The sequence below is a fragment of the Engystomops pustulosus genome, chromosome 7 (genome assembly GCF_040894005.1).
Source record: "Engystomops pustulosus chromosome 7, aEngPut4.maternal, whole genome shotgun sequence".
Taxonomy (NCBI): Eukaryota; Metazoa; Chordata; class Amphibia; order Anura; family Leptodactylidae; genus Engystomops; species Engystomops pustulosus.
Window position 1 is genome coordinate 179,686,424 of NC_092417.1, and position 20,652 is coordinate 179,707,075.

At 46.2% G+C, this 20,652-nt stretch overlaps 1 protein-coding gene across 16 annotated transcripts in view; it reads right to left on the reverse strand.

Moving 5' to 3' along the window:
* Positions 1-20,652, reverse strand: part of PPFIA1 (PTPRF interacting protein alpha 1) — a 67,681-nt gene that overhangs the window by 22,087 nt on the left and 24,942 nt on the right. For all 16 annotated transcript variants that reach the window (XM_072119109.1, XM_072119107.1, XM_072119104.1 and 13 more), the window contains one exon: positions 19,935-20,085. In XM_072119109.1, the coding sequence (XP_071975210.1) occupies positions 19,935-20,085 (151 nt within the window). The remainder of the gene's footprint in view (positions 1-19,934; positions 20,086-20,652) is intronic.

Consider the following 20,652-nt stretch of genomic DNA (forward strand, 5'->3'; position numbering starts at 1 on the left):
TATAGACACCACATATAGTGGGGTACAGGCACAAGAGAGAACTACCACCCCCTAGTATAGACACCACATATAGTGGGGTACAGGCACAAGAGAGAACTACCACCCCCTAGTATAGACACCACATATAGTGGGGTACAGGCACAAGAGAGAACTACCACCCCCTAGTATAGACACCACATATAGTGGGGTACAGGCACTAGAGAACTACCACCCCCTAGTATAGACACCACATATAGTGGGGTACAGGCACAAGAGAGAACTACCACCCCCTAGTATAGACACCACATATAGTGGGGTACAGGCACAAGAGAGAACTACCACCCCCTAGTATAGACACCACATATAGTGGGGTACAGACACAAGAGAGAACTACCACCCCCTAGTATAGACACCACATATAGTGGGGTACAGGCACAAGAGAGAACTACCACCCCCTAGTATAGACACCACATATAGTGGGGTACAGGCACAAGATCCAACTACCACCCCCTAGTATAGACACCACATAAAGTGGGGTACAGGCACAAGAGAGAACTACCACCCCCTAGTATAGACACAACATATAGTGGGGTACAGGCACAAGATCCAACTACCACCCCCTAGTATAGACACCACATATAGTGGGGTACAGGCACAAGAGAGAACTACCACCCCCTAGTATAGACACCACATATAGTGGGGTACAGGCACAAGAGAGAACTACCACCCCCTAGTATAGACACCACATATAGTGGGGTACAGACACAAGAGAGAACTACCACCCCCTAGTATAGACACCACATATAGTGGGGTACAGGCACAAGAGAGAACTACCACCCCCTAGTATAGACACCACATATAGTGGGGTACAGGCACAAGAGAGAACTACCACCCCCTAGTATAGACACCACATATAGTGGGGTACAGACACAAGAGAGAACTACCACCCCCTAGTATAGACACAACATATAGTGGGGTACAGGCACAAGATCCAACTACCACCCCCTAGTATAGACACAACATATAGTGGGGTACAGGCACAAGAGAGAACTACCACCCCCTAGTATAGACACCACATATAGTGGGGTACAGGCACAAGAGAGAACTACCACCCCCTAGTATAGACACCACATATAGTGGGGTACAGGCACAAGAGAGAACTACCACCCCCTAGTATAGACACCACATATAGTGGGGTACAGGCACAAGAGAGAACTACCACCCCCTAGTATAGACACCACATATAGTGGGGTACAGGCACAAGATCCAACTACCACCCCCTAGTATAGACACCACATATAGTGGGGTACAGGCACAAGAGAGAACTACCACCCCCTAGTATAGACACCACATATAGTGGGGTACAGGCACAAGAGAGAACTACCACCCCCTAGTATAGACACCACATATAGTGGGGTACAGGCACAAGAGAGAACTACCACCCCCTAGTATAGACACCACATATAGTGGGGTACAGGCACAAGAGAGAACTACCACCCCCTAGTATAGACACCACATATAGTGGGGTACAGGCACAAGATCCAACTACCACCCCCTAGTATAGACACCACGTATAGTGGGGTACAGGCACAAGATCCAACTACCACCCCCTAGTATAGACACCACATATAGTGGGGTACAGACACAAGAGAGAACTACCACCCCCTAGTATAGACACCACATATAATGGGGTACAGGCACAAGAGAGAACTACCACCCCCTAGTATAGACACCACAAATAGTGGGGTACAGGCACAAGATCCAACTACCACCCCCTAGTATAGACACCACATATAGTGGGGTACAGACACAAGAGAGAACTACCACCCCCTAGTATAGACACCACATATAGTGGGGTACAGGCACAAGAGAGAACTACCACCCCCTAGTATAGACACCACATATAGTGGGGTACAGACACAAGAGAGAACTACCACCCCCTAGTATAGACACCACATATAGTGGGGTACAGGCACAAGAGAGAACTACCACCCCCTAGTATAGACACCACATATAGTGGGGTACAGGCACAAGAGAGAACTACCACCCCCTAGTATAGACACCACATATAGTGGGGTACAGGCACAAGATCCAACTACCACCCCCTAGTATAGACACCACATATAGTGGGGTACAGGCACAAGAGAGAACTACCACCCCCTAGTATAGACACCACATATAGTGGGGTACAGGCACAAGAGAGAACTACCACCCCCTAGTATAGACACCACATATAGTGGGGTACAGGCACAAGAGAGAACTACCACCCCCTAGTATAGACACAACATATAGTGGGGTACAGACACAAGAGAGAACTACCACCCCCTAGTATAGACACCACATATAGTGGGGTACAGACACAAGAGAGAACTACCACCCCCTAGTATAGACACCACATATAGTGGGGTACAGGCACAAGAGAGAACTACCACCCCCTAGTATAGACACCACATATAGTGGGGTACAGACACAAGAGAGAACTACCGGGGGCGTGGTTAAGCCACCGAGCTGCATGGCCGCATAGGAGAGTAGCTCCGTGCCTTAAGCCGAGAAAACAGCGCAGAAAAGCGACACAGACCTGCCAAACAGAGGAGAAAGCATCCCCAGACATCTGGGGAACGATCATGCAGGCAACCGGCAGGAAGCGATCGGCCAAAGAAGCCGAGAAAACTCCCAGGCAGCACAGTACCGCGGCGCCCGGAAGATCTAAAAATGGCGCCGGAGGTCCCACACAGCAGCGCTCACCGCAACCGCTCCCTCAGCGCAGCCAGCAGAGGAGCAGAGGAGCGCCTATGAAAATCCCTGAGGTGGATCACGAGCAGGAGAACGAGGAGGACGGCACTATCTCAGGTCAGAACATTAATCCCCCTGCCTCAGCACTCCCAAGAGGAGATAACATAACAGACAAGAGAGTCTCTAAAATGGCGCCGCTTCAAGCTACTAGCAGGTGTACCCACACTAGCAATATGTCTGACCACAACAGCAACAGCCCCTCGTATGTACCCTCTATACACTCATCTCCAAACTCAGCATATAACTCACCTACAATAAGCCCTGCTAAACAGAAGCAGAAGTTGCAGGAAGAAGAGCTCACTGACATACAGGAGGAGGACCCTGACATGCCTGACATTACAGCAGATTCTCAAGATGCATTCGCCAGTTTTCAAGCATCTGATAAAACAGTCTCTGAATCCCTGCTTAAGGACATGCTGACGGCACTACGCAACTCCATGCACAAAGATCTGACACAGCTTATTAACCCGCTCCAGACCACAGTAAATGACTTAGGGGATAGAGTCTCCCAAACTGAAAAGAAAATGACATCATTCACCACAGCACACAATGCATTAGTGGATGCACATACAGATACAGAGGAAAAACTTGCCAGAATGCAAGCAAAACTAACAGATTATGAGGACCGCAGCAGACGCAATAACGTAAAGTTCAGAGGTATTCCTGAAAGCGTACTCGGACAAGAGCTTAAACAATATGTACAGAGACTAACTAGTACCCTCCTACCAAACTTGGAGAACTATGAACTGTGCTTAGATAGAGTCCACCGGGTACCAAAACCACCAAACCTCCCAGACACGGTCCCCAGGGACATTCTGGCTAGGTTTACCTTCTTTCACGTAAAGGACGCCCTGCTATCACAGACAAGGAAAATGCTAAACCTACCACAACCATACGAAAATATAAAATTATACACCGACCTTTCTGCGGCAACGCTACAAGCTAGGAGGGAATTCATACCAATTACAACCCTCCTCAGAAATCACGGGATCCTCTACAGATGGGGCTTCCCCACTAAACTTCTTGTCAAAAGATCCAACTCCATTGTACCAATCAATTCCATAGAAGCAGGAATGGAAATCCTTAAAACATGGAACATCACAGCAGACCACCATCCAAAGTCCACATCAAGACAATCTCCTCAACATCTGGAATCAGACTGGAACGACCGCTGATATTCTGGGACTATCTATTCATCTTCACGTCGAGACAGCTAAGTATGGCTTGATGGACACCTTGATCTACACTCTATATGCACGTGTTGGTTTAAACCCCCGTTAGTCGCGGATAATTCAATATCACCGCGATCTATAACTGAGATCATTCGAAATGTTATATATGTTAAGCAAAACTGAATGTATTTTTGTTCAAATGTTTTCGTTACCCAAAACCCACCCACCCCACCCCCTGGCGAGCTGGGATTTACCAATCAATAAAAAAAAAAAAAAAAAAAAAAAACAGGGGCCCATTTCAGACTCCCCAGTCAGGATAAAAGCGAGTCAACAACAACTAGATGGGAATTAAAATAATGTCCCTTAATGTAAAGGGATTGAACAGCCCATATAAAAGAGCATCAGCATGGCGCGAGGCCAAGCGCAATAATATAGATATATGCTGCCTACAAGAGACACATATCTCAACTACAAACCCCCCCAAAATTAATCATAGTCTATTCCCAACTATTATCTCCTCCACATACAAAAGTAAAAAAAGAGGTGTGCTTGTTGCATTCAGGTCCCACCTATCAATCCAAATAGAACGACAAATTATTGACCCGAATAGCAGATTCATCATACTAATAGTGGTCATAAACAACATAAAATATACAGTAGTGAACCTCTACGCCCCAAATAAAAGACAGAACCGCTTTTTGACAAAATTATTAAACAAGATCAGACAAGTACAACAAGGATCATTAATAATATGTGGGGATTTTAATGCAACAGTACAACATGATCTTGATTCCACCTCCTCGCCAAAACATAAGCCATATGAACTACACACACTTTTATGGAAAAACGGTCTCCATGATATATGGAGAATCCAACACACCACTGAAAAAGACTACACTTTTTTTTCAAACAGACATAATACATATTCCAGAATAGATATATTCACTATTGACCGATCCCTAATGGATAGAATTGAAAAAACGGCAATAGGAGACATTGAGTGGTCGGACCACGCTCCTGTTTTTATGACAATATCTGACGCTCTATCAAAATATAACGATTATATTTGGAAAGCAGATATGAGCATCGTCTTCAAAGAAAGCAATAAATGCGCCATAGAAACAGCACTTATAGAAAGTCTTAAAAACAACTTTGCCCCAGAAACAAATCCCTTCACGGCTTGGCTAGGCCATAAAGTATTTATAAAAGGAGAACTAATGAAACTAGGTGCCACAATTAAAAAACAAAGAGAAAAAGATATTTTAGAGGCAACCAAAAAAGTCCACTGCCTTGAGGAGCAAAATAAAACAAAACAATCATACGCTACCAAACTAGAACTTAATAGAGCGAGGGATCACCTCCGCAATCTCTTGCTATATAGATATGAAAAAGCCACACGAGCCACAAAAACCAAATATTACTCACAAGACCAGAAAATTGGCTCCCTATTAGCTAAAAAACTTAAAGATAAACACCAGAAAATTCAAATAACACAACTCAAACACCCCTTCACAAACACAGAACTACGCGATCCTAGGGAAATCGCAAATGCCTTTAAAGACTATTACTATAATCTATACAACCTCAATCAGGACCCAACAACATATCAGCCAACTGAAGAGGACATTACGAGATTTTTACGTAGAGTTAACCTACCGCAGATTACTCCAGAACAACTGAACCTACTAAACCTACCTATCACACAGGAGGAGATCAAACAGACTATCCTCAAACTCCCCCCACACAAAGCCCCAGGACCGGACGGACTGACTGGAGAATATTATAAACAGTTCCTACACATCCTAATACCTCACCTATTAAAAATATTCAACCTAGCAGCCAACACTGAAAATTTCCCTCAAGACATGCTCACTGCACTTATAATTACTATCCCAAAGCCAGGCAAACCCACAGACTCCACACTTAATTACAGACCAATCTCACTACTCAACACTGACATTAAAATATACGCCAAGATTGTAGCAAATAGACTTAAAAGTATTTTACCGACGCTAATCAAAAATGATCAAGTAGGATTTGTACCAAACAGACAGGCCCCAGACAACACTAGAAGACTAATAAACGTTTTGCAACACTGTGAAATCCATAATATTCCAGCATCATTTCTAACAATCGACGCAGAAAAAGCGTTTGACAGAGTGAATTGGAAATATGCTCTGAATGCACTGACAAAATATGGATTGACAGGCCCAATAATGTCAGCAATAAAGGCCCTATACTCCCACCCAGCAGCATACGTATATACCAATAACACCCTATCCCAAAAACTCACACTCTCAAATGGAACTAGACAGGGCTGCCCATTATCACCCATTTTCTTTACCCTCTCGATTGAACCCCTAGCAGAATTAATTAGGAATCACCCAAAAATCACAGGAGTCAAGATAGGAAATATTGAACATAAAATAGCCCTTTTCGCAGACGACATAGTTTTATCATTGACGGAGACAGACACCTCACTGACACAACTGTTTAAGACTATAGAAGAATACGGAAAAATCTCACATTATAAAATTAATACAAGCAAATCGCAGATCTTACCAGTTAAAATCCCGGACGCAGAACAGAACACACTAAGACAAAAATTTAATCTAGATTGGCAAACACAAAACATAACATATCTTGGAATCCAATTAACATACCCTTCTAAAAAATTATATCATACAAACTTTGCCCATATAACTAATACCATTAATGAATTATATATAAAATACTCAAAACATCAGCTAACATGGTTTGGCCGCATTGCATCATTCAAAATGGTAATACTCCCGAAGTTCCTGTACTTGTTCAGAACGGTTCCAACCAATATTCCAAATAACTTTTTCAAAGTGAATAATAAAAATCTCCAAAACTTTATATGGCAACAGAAAAAACCTCGAGTATCATCTTCCATTATGTCCAAACATAAAAAAGTGGGAGGCCTTGGATTACCGGACTTAAGAGACTACCATAAAGCAGCAATCCTAGATCAGCTTAAACATTGGTGGCTAGACGCAACAGACAAAGCATGGATAACAATAGAAAAATACTACAATAACAACTCGCCACTTATAAATAGAATGATATCCCAAATATGGGAAAAGGACCCACCACCCTCTAAATTGCAAACGATAAAGTTTTCAGACAAAGTATGGGGCAGCATGGTTAGAAATGAAAACACCCTCAACCATAATCTTATAAAACGCATCCCATTAAGCTTCCTAGAGTTCCAGGACAAACAACTCAATTTAGATTCTTGGAGAAAGAAAGGACTAGAAGAGTTAAACGACATTCTCAACCCTAAAGGTCATATAGATGCTAGATACTTAACAACTGTTAAAGGCCTGCCATACAGCGAAGCACAGCAAATCGCAAGAACAAAAAACATATACAAAATACTAAACCAAGTGACACCTAAATTTGAGTCTAAATTACTAGAATTCTTAGACAATCAGAATCCAGGGAAAAAAGGAATATCCTTTTTCTATAATAAAATAGGGAAAAGAACAGAATTCACAAAGAGCCATAACATGTTAAAATGGGAAGAAGACCTCCAAGAGAAATTTCCAGCAACAAAATGGAAAGCAGCAATAAAAACAACATACCAGACACTAAGTTGCACATCGCAAATAGAAGCGATCATAAAAACCCATCTGAGATGGTACTTCACTCCAACAAGGCTGAATCTCATCTACCCAAATGTGACACCAACATGCTGGCGAGATTGTGGTAACAGAGGAAGCCTACTGCACATACTATGGAACTGTCCCAACATCTTAGCTCTCTGGAAAGCAACAAACAAGATAATAAAAGAAGTGACCAAAAAAGACATTACTATAGGCCCAGAGCAAGCTCTCCTACTAATCAATACTGAAACCTTCACACGAGAGTATAGGACAATCATCATACATCTCTTAATGTCTACGAAATTAATAATTACCAGACACTGGAAGAAAAAGGACTCTCCACATATCAATGAAGTTATTGATCAAATGAACACGACCTGCGCTTATGAAAAAATACTAGCGCACAGAAACTCCACCTTCAGCAAATTCACAATTGGATGGAACCTCTGGACAAATAGCAAATATCACAACCCATAACCTGACTGTACATAGAATACATAGAATAGGAGATCTAATATCCACAGCTCGCCAAAACCCCCTCCAACCCCCCTCCCGCCACCCATCCTAAACCACCCCGGTCTGGAGTTCGGTTAACACTCCAAAATAGTATAATGTTTAAACCCAACCTGTACGGGACAATTGATGTCCCCTCACATTAAATATAGCAAAGCGAAGTATCAACAACACGTTGGAAACATCTAGGAATCTGAAGACAAGAGGGAAGAAAAAAAAAAAAAAAAAAAAAAAAAAAAAAAAAAAAAATATAGCCATAAAAACATGAACCCATCCCTCAAAAGAACAGACGATTCACACAGGATGAAACCATGTATGGTCTTTAATTGCAATAATTCATATGTGAACGTTGATAACATTCCCTTTGTAATATGTGTTATTGTACTGTTTTATTTTGAAAATTAATAAAAAAGATTTAAAAAAAAAAAAAAGAGAGAACTACCACCCCCTAGTATAGACACCACATATAGTGGGGTACAGGCACAAGAGAGAACTACCACCCCCTAGTATAGACACCACATATAGTGGGGTACAGGCACAAGAGAGAACTACCACCCCCTAGTATAGACACAACATATAGTGGGGTACAGGCACAAGAGAGAACTACCACCCCCTAGTATAGACACCACATATAGTGGGGTACAGGCACAAGAGAGAACTACCACCCCCTAGTATAGACACAACATATAGTGGGGTACAGACACAAGAGAGAACTACCACCCCCTAGTATAGACACCACATATAGTGGGGTACAGACACAAGAGAGAACTACCACCCCCTAGTATAGACACAACATATAGTGGGGTACAGGCACAAGAGAGAACTACCACCCCCTAGTATAGACACCACATATAGTGGGGTACAGGCACAAGAGAGAACTACCACCCCCTAGTATAGACACCACATATAGTGGGGTACAGACACAAGAGAGAACTACCACCCCCTAGTATAGACACCACATATAGTGGGGTACAGGCACAAGAGAGAACTACCACCCCCTAGTATAGACACCACATATAGTGGGGTACAGGCACTAGAGAGAACTACCACCCCCTAGTATAGACACCACATATAGTGGGGTACAGGCACAAGATCCAACTACCACCCCCTAGTATAGACACCACATATAGTGGGGTACAGGCACAAGAGAGAACTACCACCCCCTAGTATAGACACCACATATAGTGGGGTACAGACACGAGAGAACTACCACCCCCTAGTATAGACACAACATATAGTGGGGTACAGGCACAAGATCCAACTACCACCCCCTAGTATAGACACCACATATAGTGGGGTACAGAAACAAGAGAGAACTACCACCCCCTAGTATAGACACCACATATAGTGGGGTACAGGCACAAGAGAGAACTACCACCCCCTAGTATAGACACCACATATAGTGGGGTACAGACACAAGAGAGAACTACCACCCCCTAGTATAGACACCACATATAGTGGGGTACAGGCACAAGAGAGAACTACCACCCCCTAGTATAGACACCACATATAGTGGGGTACAGGCACAAGAGAGAACTACCACCCCCTAGTATAGACACCACATATAGTGGGGTACAGGCACAAGAGAGAACTACCACCCCCTAGTATAGACACCACATATAGTGGGGTACAGGCACAAGAGAGAACTACCACCCCCTAGTATAGACACCACATATAGTGGGGTACAGGCACAAGAGAGAACTACCACCCCCTAGTATAGACACCACATATAGTGGGGTACAGGCACAAGAGAGAACTACCACCCCCTAGTATAGACACCACATATAGTGGGGTACAGACACAAGAGAGAACTACCACCCCCTAGTATAGACACCACATATAGTGGGGTACAGACACGAGAGAACTACCACCCCCTAGTATAGACACAACATATAGTGGGGTACAGGCACAAGAGAGAACTACCACCCCCTAGTATAGACACCACATATAGTGGGGTACAGGCACAAGAGAGAACTACCACCCCCTAGTATAGACACAACATATAGTGGGGTACAGGCACAAGATCCAACTACCACCCCCTAGTATAGACACCACATATAGTGGGGTACAGGCACAAGAGAGAACTACCACCCCCTAGTATAGACACCACATATAGTGGGGTACAGGCACAAGAGAGAACTACCACCCCCTAGTATAGACACCACATATAGTGGGGTACAGGCACAAGAGAGAACTACCACCCCCTAGTATAGACACAACATATAGTGGGGTACAGGCACAAGAGAGAACTACCACCCCCTAGTATAGACACCACATATAGTGGGGTACAGAAACAAGAGAGAACTACCACCCCCTAGTATAGACACCACATATAGTGGGGTACAGACACAAGAGAGAACTACCACCCCCTAGTATAGACACCACATATAGTGGGGTACAGGCACAAGAGAGAACTACCACCCCCTAGTATAGACACCACATATAGTGGGGTACAGGCACAAGAGAGAACTACCACCCCCTAGTATAGACACCACATATAGTGGGGTACAGGCACAAGAGAGAACTACCACCCCCTAGTATAGACACCACATATAGTGGGGTACAGGAACAAGAGAGAACTACCACCCCCTAGTATAGACACCACATATAGTGGGGTACAGGCACAAGAGAGAACTACCACCCCCTAGTATAGACACCACATATAATGGGGTACAGGCACAAGAGAGAACTACCACCCCCTAGTATAGACACCACATATAGTGGGGTACAGGCACAAGAGAGAACTACCACCCCCTAGTATAGACACCACATATAGTGGGGTACAGACACGAGAGAACTACCACCCCCTAGTATAGACACCACATATAGTGGGGTACAGGCACAAGATAGAACTACCACCCCCTAGTATAGACACCACATATAGTGGGGTACAGGCACAAGAGAGAACTACCACCCCCTAGTATAGACACCACATATAGTGGGGTACAGGCACAAGAGAGAACTACCACCCCCTAGTATAGACACCACATATAGTGGGGTACAGGCACAAGAGAGAACTACCACCCCCTAGTATAGACACCACATATAGTGGGGTACAGGCACAAGAGAGAACTACCACCCCCTAGTATAGACACAACATATAGTGGGGTACAGGCACAAGAGAGAACTACCACCCCCTAGTATAGACACAACATATAGTGGGGTACAGGCACAAGAGAGAACTACCACCCCCTAGTATAGACACCACATATAGTGGGGTACAGGCACAAGAGAGAACTACCACCCCCTAGTATAGACACCACATATAGTGGGGTACAGGCACAAGAGAGAACTACCACCCCCTAGTATAGACACCACATATAGTGGGGTACAGGCACAAGATCCAACTACCACCCCCTAGTATAGACACCACATATAGTGGGGTAGAGGCACAAGAGAGAACTACCACCCCCTAGTATAGACACCACATATAGTGGGGTACAGACACAAGAGAGAACTACCACCCCCTAGTATAGACACCACATATAGTGGGGTACAGACACAAGAGAGAACTACCACCCCCTAGTATAGACACCACATATAGTGGGGTACAGGCACAAGAGAGAACTACCACCCCCTAGTATAGACACAACATATAGTGGGGTACAGGCACAAGAGAGAACTACCACCCCCTAGTATAGACACCACATATAGTGGGGTACAGGCACAAGAGAGAACTACCACCCCCTAGTATAGACACCACATATAGTGGGGTACAGGCACAAGATAGAACTACCACCCCCTAGTATAGACACCACATATAGTGGGGTACAGGCACAAGAGAGAACTACCACCCCCTAGTATAGACACCACATATAGTGGGGTACAGGCACAAGAGAGAACTACCACCCCCTAGTATAGACACCACATATAGTGGGGTACAGGCACAAGATCCAACTACCACCCCCTAGTATAGACACAACATATAGTGGGGTACAGGCACAAGATCCAACTACCACCCCCTAGTATAGACACAACATATAGTGGGGTACAGGCACAAGAGAGAACTACCACCCCCTAGTATAGACACCACATATAGTGGGGTACAGGCACAAGAGAGAACTACCACCCCCTAGTATAGACACCACATATAGTGGGGTACAGGCACAAGATCCAACTACCAGCCCCTAGTATAGACACCACATATAGTGGGGTACAGGCACAAGAGAGAACTACCACCCCCTAGTATAGACACAACATATAGTGGGGTACAGGCACAAGAGAGAACTACCACCTCCTAGTATAGACACCACATATAGTGGGGTACAGGCACAAGAGAGAACTACCACCCCCTAGTATAGACACAACATATAGTGGGGTACAGGCACAAGAGAGAACTACCACCCCCTAGTATAGACACAACATATAGTGGGGTACAGGCACAAGAGAGAACTACCACCCCCTAGTATAGACACCACATATAGTGGGGTACAGGCACAAGAGAGAACTACCACCCCCTAGTGTAGACACAACATATAGTGGGGTACAGGCACAAGATCCAACTACCACCCCCTAGTATAGACACAACATATAGTGGGGTACAGGCACAAGAGAGAACTACCACCCCCTAGTATAGACACCACATATAGTGGGGTACAGGCACAAGAGAGAACTACCACCCCCTAGTATAGACACCACATATAGTGGGGTACAGGCACAAGATCCAACTACCAGCCCCTAGTATAGACACAACATATAGTGGGGTACAGGCACAAGAGAGAACTACCACCCCCTAGTATAGACACCACATATAGTGGGGTACAGGCACAAGAGAGAACTACCACCCCCTAGTATAGACACCACATATAGTGGGGTACAGGCACAAGATCCAACTACCACCCCCTAGTATAGACACAACATATAGTGGGGTACAGGCACAAGAGAGAACTACCACCCCCTAGTATAGACACCACATATAGTGGGGTACAGGCACAAGAGAGAACTACCACCCCCTAGTATAGACACCACATATAGTGGGGTACAGGCACAAGATCCAACTACCAGCCCCTAGTATAGACACAACATATAGTGGGGTACAGGCACAAGAGAGAACTACCACCCCCTAGTATAGACACCACATATAGTGGGGTACAGGCACAAGAGAGAACTACCACCCCCTAGTATAGACACAACATATAGTGGGGTACAGGCACAAGAGAGAACTACCACCCCCTAGTATAGACACAACATATAGTGGGGTACAGGCACAAGAGAGAACTACCACCCCTTAGTATAGACACCACATATAGTGGGGTACAGGCACAAGAGAGAACTACCACCCCCTAGTATAGACACCACATATAGTGGGGTACAGACACAAGAGAGAACTACCACCCCCTAGTATAGACACCACATATAGTGGGGTACAGGCACAAGAGAGAACTACCACCCCCTAGTATAGACACCACATATAGTGGGGTACAGGCACAAGAGAGAACTACCACCCCCTAGTATAGACACCACATATAGTGGGGTACAGGCACAAGAGAGAACTACCACCCCCTAGTATAGACACCACATATAGTGGGGTACAGGCACAAGAGAGAACTACCACCCCCTAGTATAGACACCACATATAGTGGGGTACAGGCACAAGAGAGAACTACCACCCCCTAGTATAGACACCACATATAGTGGGGTACAGGCACAAGAGAGAACTACCACCCCCTAGTATAGACACCACATATAGTGGGGTACAGGCACAAGAGAGAACTACCACCCCCTAGTATAGACACCACATATAGTGGGGTACAGGCACAAGAGAGAACTACCACCCCCTAGTATAGACACCACATATAGTGGGGTACAGGCACAAGAGAGAACTACCACCCCCTAGTATAGACACCACATATAGTGGGGTACAGGCACGAGAGAACTACCACCCCCTAGTATAGACACAACATATAGTGGGGTACAGACACGAGAGAACTACCACCCCCTAGTATAGACACCACATATAGTGGGGTACAGGCACAAGAGAGAACTACCACCCCCTAGTATAGACACCACATATAGTGGGGTACAGGCACAAGAGAGAACTACCACCCCCTAGTATAGACACCACATATAGTGGGGTACAGGCACAAGAGAGAACTACCACCCCCTAGTATAGACACCACATATAGTGGGGTACAGGCACAAGATCCAACTACCACCCCCTAGTATAGACACCACATATAGTGGGGTACAGGCACAAGATCCAACTACCACCCCCTAGTATAGACACCACATATAGTGGGGTACAGACACAAGAGAGAACTACCACCCCCTAGTATAGACACCACATATAATGGGGTACAGGCACAAGAGAGAACTACCACCCCCTAGTATAGACACCACAAATAGTGGGGTACAGGCACAAGATCCAACTACCACCCCCTAGTATAGACACCACATATAGTGGGGTACAGACACAAGAGAGAACTACCACCCCCTAGTATAGACACCACATATAGTGGGGTACAGGCACAAGAGAGAACTACCACCCCCTAGTATAGACACCACATATAGTGGGGTACAGACACAAGAGAGAACTACCACCCCCTAGTATAGACACCACATATAGTGGGGTACAGGCACAAGAGAGAACTACCACCCCCTAGTATAGACACCACATATAGTGGGGTACAGGCACAAGAGAGAACTACCACCCCCTAGTATAGACACCACATATAGTGGGGTACAGGCACACGAGAGAACTACCACCCCCTAGTATAGACACCACATATAGTGGGGTACAGGCACAAGAGAGAACTACCACCCCCTAGTATAGACACCACATATAGTGGGGTACAGACACGAGAGAACTACCACCCCCTAGTATAGACACCACATATAGTGGGGTACAGGCACAAGAGAGAACTACCACCCCCTAGTATAGACACCACATATAGTGGGGTACAGGCACAAGAGAGAACTACCACCCCCTAGTATAGACACCACATATAGTGGGGTACAGGCACAAGATCCAACTACCACCCCCTAGTATAGACACCACATATAGTGGGGTACAGGCACAAGAGAGAACTACCACCCCCTAGTATAGACACCACATATAGTGGGGTACAGGCACAAGAGAGAACTACCACCCCCTAGTATAGACACCACATATAGTGGGGTACAGGCACAAGAGAGAACTACCACCCCCTAGTATAGACACCACATATAGTGGGGTACAGACACAAGAGAGAACTACCACCCCCTAGTATAGACACCACATATAGTGGGGTACAGGCACAAGAGAGAACTACCACCCCCTAGTATAGACACAACATATAGTGGGGTACAGGCACAAGAGAGAACTACCACCCCCTAGTATAGACACAACATATAGTGGGGTACAGGCACAAGAGAGAACTACCACCCCCTAGTATAGACACAACATATAGTGGGGTACAGGCACAAGAGAGAACTACCACCCCCTAGTATAGACACAACATATAGTGGGGTACAGGCACAAGAGAGAACTACCACCCCCTAGTATAGACACAACATATAGTGGGGTACAGGCACAAGAGAGAACTACCACCCCCTAGTATAGACACAACATATAGTGGGGTACAGACACAAGAGAGAACTACCACCCCCTAGTATAGACACCACATATAGTGGGGTACAGGCACAAGAGAGAACTACCACCCCCTAGTATAGACACCACATATAGTGGGGTACAGGCACAAGAGAGAACTACCACCCCCTAGTATAGACACCACATATAGTGGGGTAGAGGCACAAGAGAGAACTACCACCACCTAGTATAGACACCACATATAGTGGGGTACAGGCACAAGAGAGAACTACCACCCCCTAGTATAGACACAACATATAGTGGGGTACAGGCACAAGAGAGAACTACCACCCCCTAGGATAGACACCACATATAGTGGGGTACAGGCACAAGAGAGAACTACCACCCCCTAGTATAGACACAACATATAGTGGGGTACAGGCACAAGAGAGAACTACCACCCCCTAGGATAGACACCACATATAGTGGGGTACAGGCACAAGAGAGAACTACCACCCCCTAGTATAGACACCACATATAGTGGGGTACAGGCACAAGAGAGAACTACCACCCCCTAGTATAGACACCACATATAGTGGGGTACAGACACAAGAGAGAACTACCACCCCCTAGTATAGACACCACATATAGTGGGGTACAGGCACAAGAGAGAACTACCACCCCCTAGTATAGACACCACATATAGTGGGGTACAGGCACAAGATCCAACTACCACCCCCTAGTATAGACACCACATATAGTGGGGTACAGGCACAAGAGAGAACTACCACCCCCTAGTATAGACACCACATATAGTGGGGTACAGGCACAAGAGAGAACTACCACCCCCTAGTATAGACACCACATATAGTGGGGTACAGGCACAAGAGAGAACTACCACCCCCTAGTATAGACACAACATATAGTGGGGTACAGGCACAAGAGAGAACTACCACCCCCTAGTATAGACACAACATATAGTGGGGTACAGGCACAAGAGAGAACTACCACCCCCTAGTATAGACACAACATATAGTGGGGTACAGGCACAAGAGAGAACTACCACCCCCTAGTATAGACACAACATATAGTGGGGTACAGGCACAAGAGAGAACTACCACCCCCTAGTATAGACACCACATATAGTGGGGTACAGGCACAAGAGAGAACTACCACCCCCTAGTATAGACACCACATATAGTGGGGTACAGGCACAAGAGAGAACTACCACCCCCTAGTATAGACACCACATATAGTGGGGTACAGGCACAAGAGAGAACTACCACCCCCTAGTATAGACACCACATATAGTGGGGTACAGGCACAAGAGAGAACTACCACCCCCTAGTATAGACACCACATATAGTGGGGTACAGGCACAAGAGAGAACTACCACCACCTAGTATAGACACAACATATAGTGGGGTACAGGCACAAGAGAGAACTACCACCCCCTAGTATAGACACCACATATAGTGGGGTACAGACACAAGAGAGAACTACCACCCCCTAGTATAGACACCACATATAGTGGGGTACAGGCACAAGAGAGAACTACCACCCCCTAGTATAGACACCACATATAGTGGGGTACAGGCACAAGAGAGAACTACCACCCCCTAGTATAGACACCACATATAGTGGGGTACAGGCACAAGAGAGAACTACCACCCCCTAGTATAGACACCACATATAGTGGGGTACAGACACAAGAGAGAACTACCACCCCCTAGTATAGACACCACATATAGTGGGGTACAGGCACAAGAGAGAACTACCACCCCCTAGTATAGACACCACATATAGTGGGGTACAGGCACAAGAGAGAACTACCACCCCCTAGTATAGACACCACATATAGTGGGGTACAGGCACAAGAGAGAACTACCACCCCCTAGTATAGACACCACATATAGTGGGGTACAGACACAAGAGAGAACTACCACCCCCTAGTATAGACACCACATATAGTGGGGTACAGGCACAAGAGAGAACTACCACCCCCTAGTATAGACACCACATATAGTGGGGTACAGGCACAAGAGAGAACTACCACCCCCTAGTATAGACACCACATATAGTGGGGTACAGGCACTAGAGAGAACTACCACCCCCTAGTATAGACACCACATATAGTGGGGTACAGGCACAAGAGAGAACTACCACCCCCTAGTATAGACACCACATATAGTGGGGTACAGGCACAAGAGAACTACCACCCCCTAGTATAGACACCACATATAGTGGGGTACAGGCACAAGAGAGAACTACCACCCCCTAGTATAGACACCACATATAGTGGGGTACAGGCACAAGAGAGAACTACCACCCCCTAGTATAGACACCACATATAGTGGGGTACAGGCACAAGAGAGAACTACCACCCCCTAGTATAGACACCACATATAGTGGGGTACAGGCACAAGAGAGAACTACCACCCCCTAGTATAGACACCACATATAGTGGGGTACAGGCACAAGAGAGAACTACCACCCCCTAGTATAGACACCACATATAGTGGGGTACAGGCACAAGAGAGAACTACCACCCCCTAGTATAGACACCACATATAGTGGGGTACAGGCACAAGAGAGAACTACCACCCCCTAGTATAGACACCACATATAGTGGGGTACAGGCACAAGAGAGAACTACCACCCCCTAGTATAGACACCACATATAGTGGGGTACAGGCACAAGAGAGAACTACCACCCCCTAGTATAGACACCACATATAGTGGGGTACAGGCACAAGAGAGAACTACCACCCCCTAGTATAGACACCACATATAGTGGGGTACAGGCACAAGAGAGAACTACCACCCCCTAGTATAGACACCACATATAGTGGGGTACAGGCACAAGAGAGAACTACCACCCCCTAGTATAGACACCACATATAGTGGGGTACAGACACAAGAGAGAACTACCACCCCCTAGTATAGACACCACATATAGTGGGGTACAGACACAAGAGAGAACTACCACCCCCTAGTATAGACACAACATATAGTGGGGTACAGGCACAAGAGAGAACTACCACCCCCTAGTATAGACACCACATATAGTGGGGTACAGGCACAAGAGAGAACTACCACCCCCTAGTATAGACACCACATATAGTGGGGTACAGGCACAAGAGAGAACTACCACCCCCTAGTATAGACACCACATATAGTGGGGTACAGGCACAAGATCCAACTACCACCCCCTAGTATAGACACCACATATAGTGGGGTACAGGCACAAGAGAGAACTACCACCCCCTAGTATAGACACCACATATAGTGGGGTACAGGCACAAGAGAGAACTACCACCCCCTAGTATAGACACCACATATAGTGGGGTACAGGCACAAGAGAGAACTACCACCCCCTAGTATAGACACAACATATAGTGGGGTACAGGCACAAGAGAGAACTACCACCCCCTAGTATAGACACCACATATAGTGGGGTACAGGCACAAGAGAGAACTACCACCCCCTAGTATAGACACCACATATAGTGGGGTACAGGCACAAGATCCAACTACCACCCCCTAGTATAGACACAACATATAGTGGGGTACAGGCACAAGAGAGAACTACCACCCCCTAGTATAGACACAACATATAGTGGGGTACAGGCACAAGATCCAACTACCACCCCCTAGTATAGACACCACATATAGGTGGGTACAGGCACAAGAGAGAACTACCACGACCCAGCACAGATACCGAAAATAGTGGGGTACACACAAGAGACACAAGTACTGCACCCGGTAGAGACAAAGCAAATAGGGGGGTTCAGAAACAAGAGACACAAGTGCTGCACCCTGACAAAGATACGACAACTAGTGTGAACAGATTTATCTAATCCTGGAAAATGCCTTTAATATAGGGAGATCCTAGAACACCCCTTTAAGTTACATCTACAAGCGCAGACAATACACACAATATGGGGAGCCGCCTGTGCTGCAGTTCACTTCTTACCCGGCTGAGCGCCATACATTGTATAGTGGCCGTGTTTGATACTGCAGCTAAGCCTCGTTCACTAGGCTCCAGACCGGCCACGTGACCAATAGACGTGTGGCTCATAGACTGCTGCAGGGGAGCAATGATATGCCACCGATAAACTAGACTAAGGATAGATGATGGAGTCCTTGGTACCCCATGTGTATCATCAGGATGATGTATGACCTGTGGGACCTCCCCAACAGCAGAGAGAACCCAGCATTGGTTTAGCATTGCCACCCCCAGCTGATAAAGGTGCAGCGACCCCTCCGGTCTGGGGATCACTATGTGAGGTCAGGCTCCAGCGATGGGCCATCATATAAAGAAGGAGGAAAGAAGTCCTACCTTGGAGGGCTCGTCACGCAGAGCAGCCAGCCGCCCCTTCTGCGGCCTGCGCAGGACCAGTGAAGAACTGTAAGACTCAGGATGTCCATCAGACAACGAAGAAGGAGCAAGAGCGTACCGGAAGTCAGGGACACTGCCCAGGTGAGGCCGGCTGCAAGAGACAGACATCAGGGGAGTCAGCACCGGGTAGTACCTCATTACTCCTGTGGGGGAGCTAGAGGGAAGCTCAACTCTTACTACAGATCAAAGGCACCCTCCAATCCGCTACAAGCCGTCAAGAGACTGAAAGACAGCAAGGACTGACCATCCAGACTGTGTGCTGGACTGTACCGTACACTGTCCACAAAGGTCTGATTACACATCTCTCCAGGGACCATACCCAACACTGACTGCAGAGAGCACAGAGCACAGCAGTGTGAGGTCTGATTACACATCTCTCCAGGGATAATACATAACACTGGCTGCAGAGAGCACAGAGCACAGCAGTGTGAGGTCTGATTACACATCTCTCCAGGGACAATACATAACACTGGCTGCAGAGAGCACAGAGCACAGCAGTGTGAGGTCTGATTACACATCTCTCCAGGGACAATACCAAACACTGACTGCAGAGAGCACAGAGCACAGCAGTGTGAGGTCTGATTACACATCTCTCCAGGGACAATACATAACACTGGCTGCAGAGAGCACAGAGCACAGCAGTGTGAGGTCTGATTAC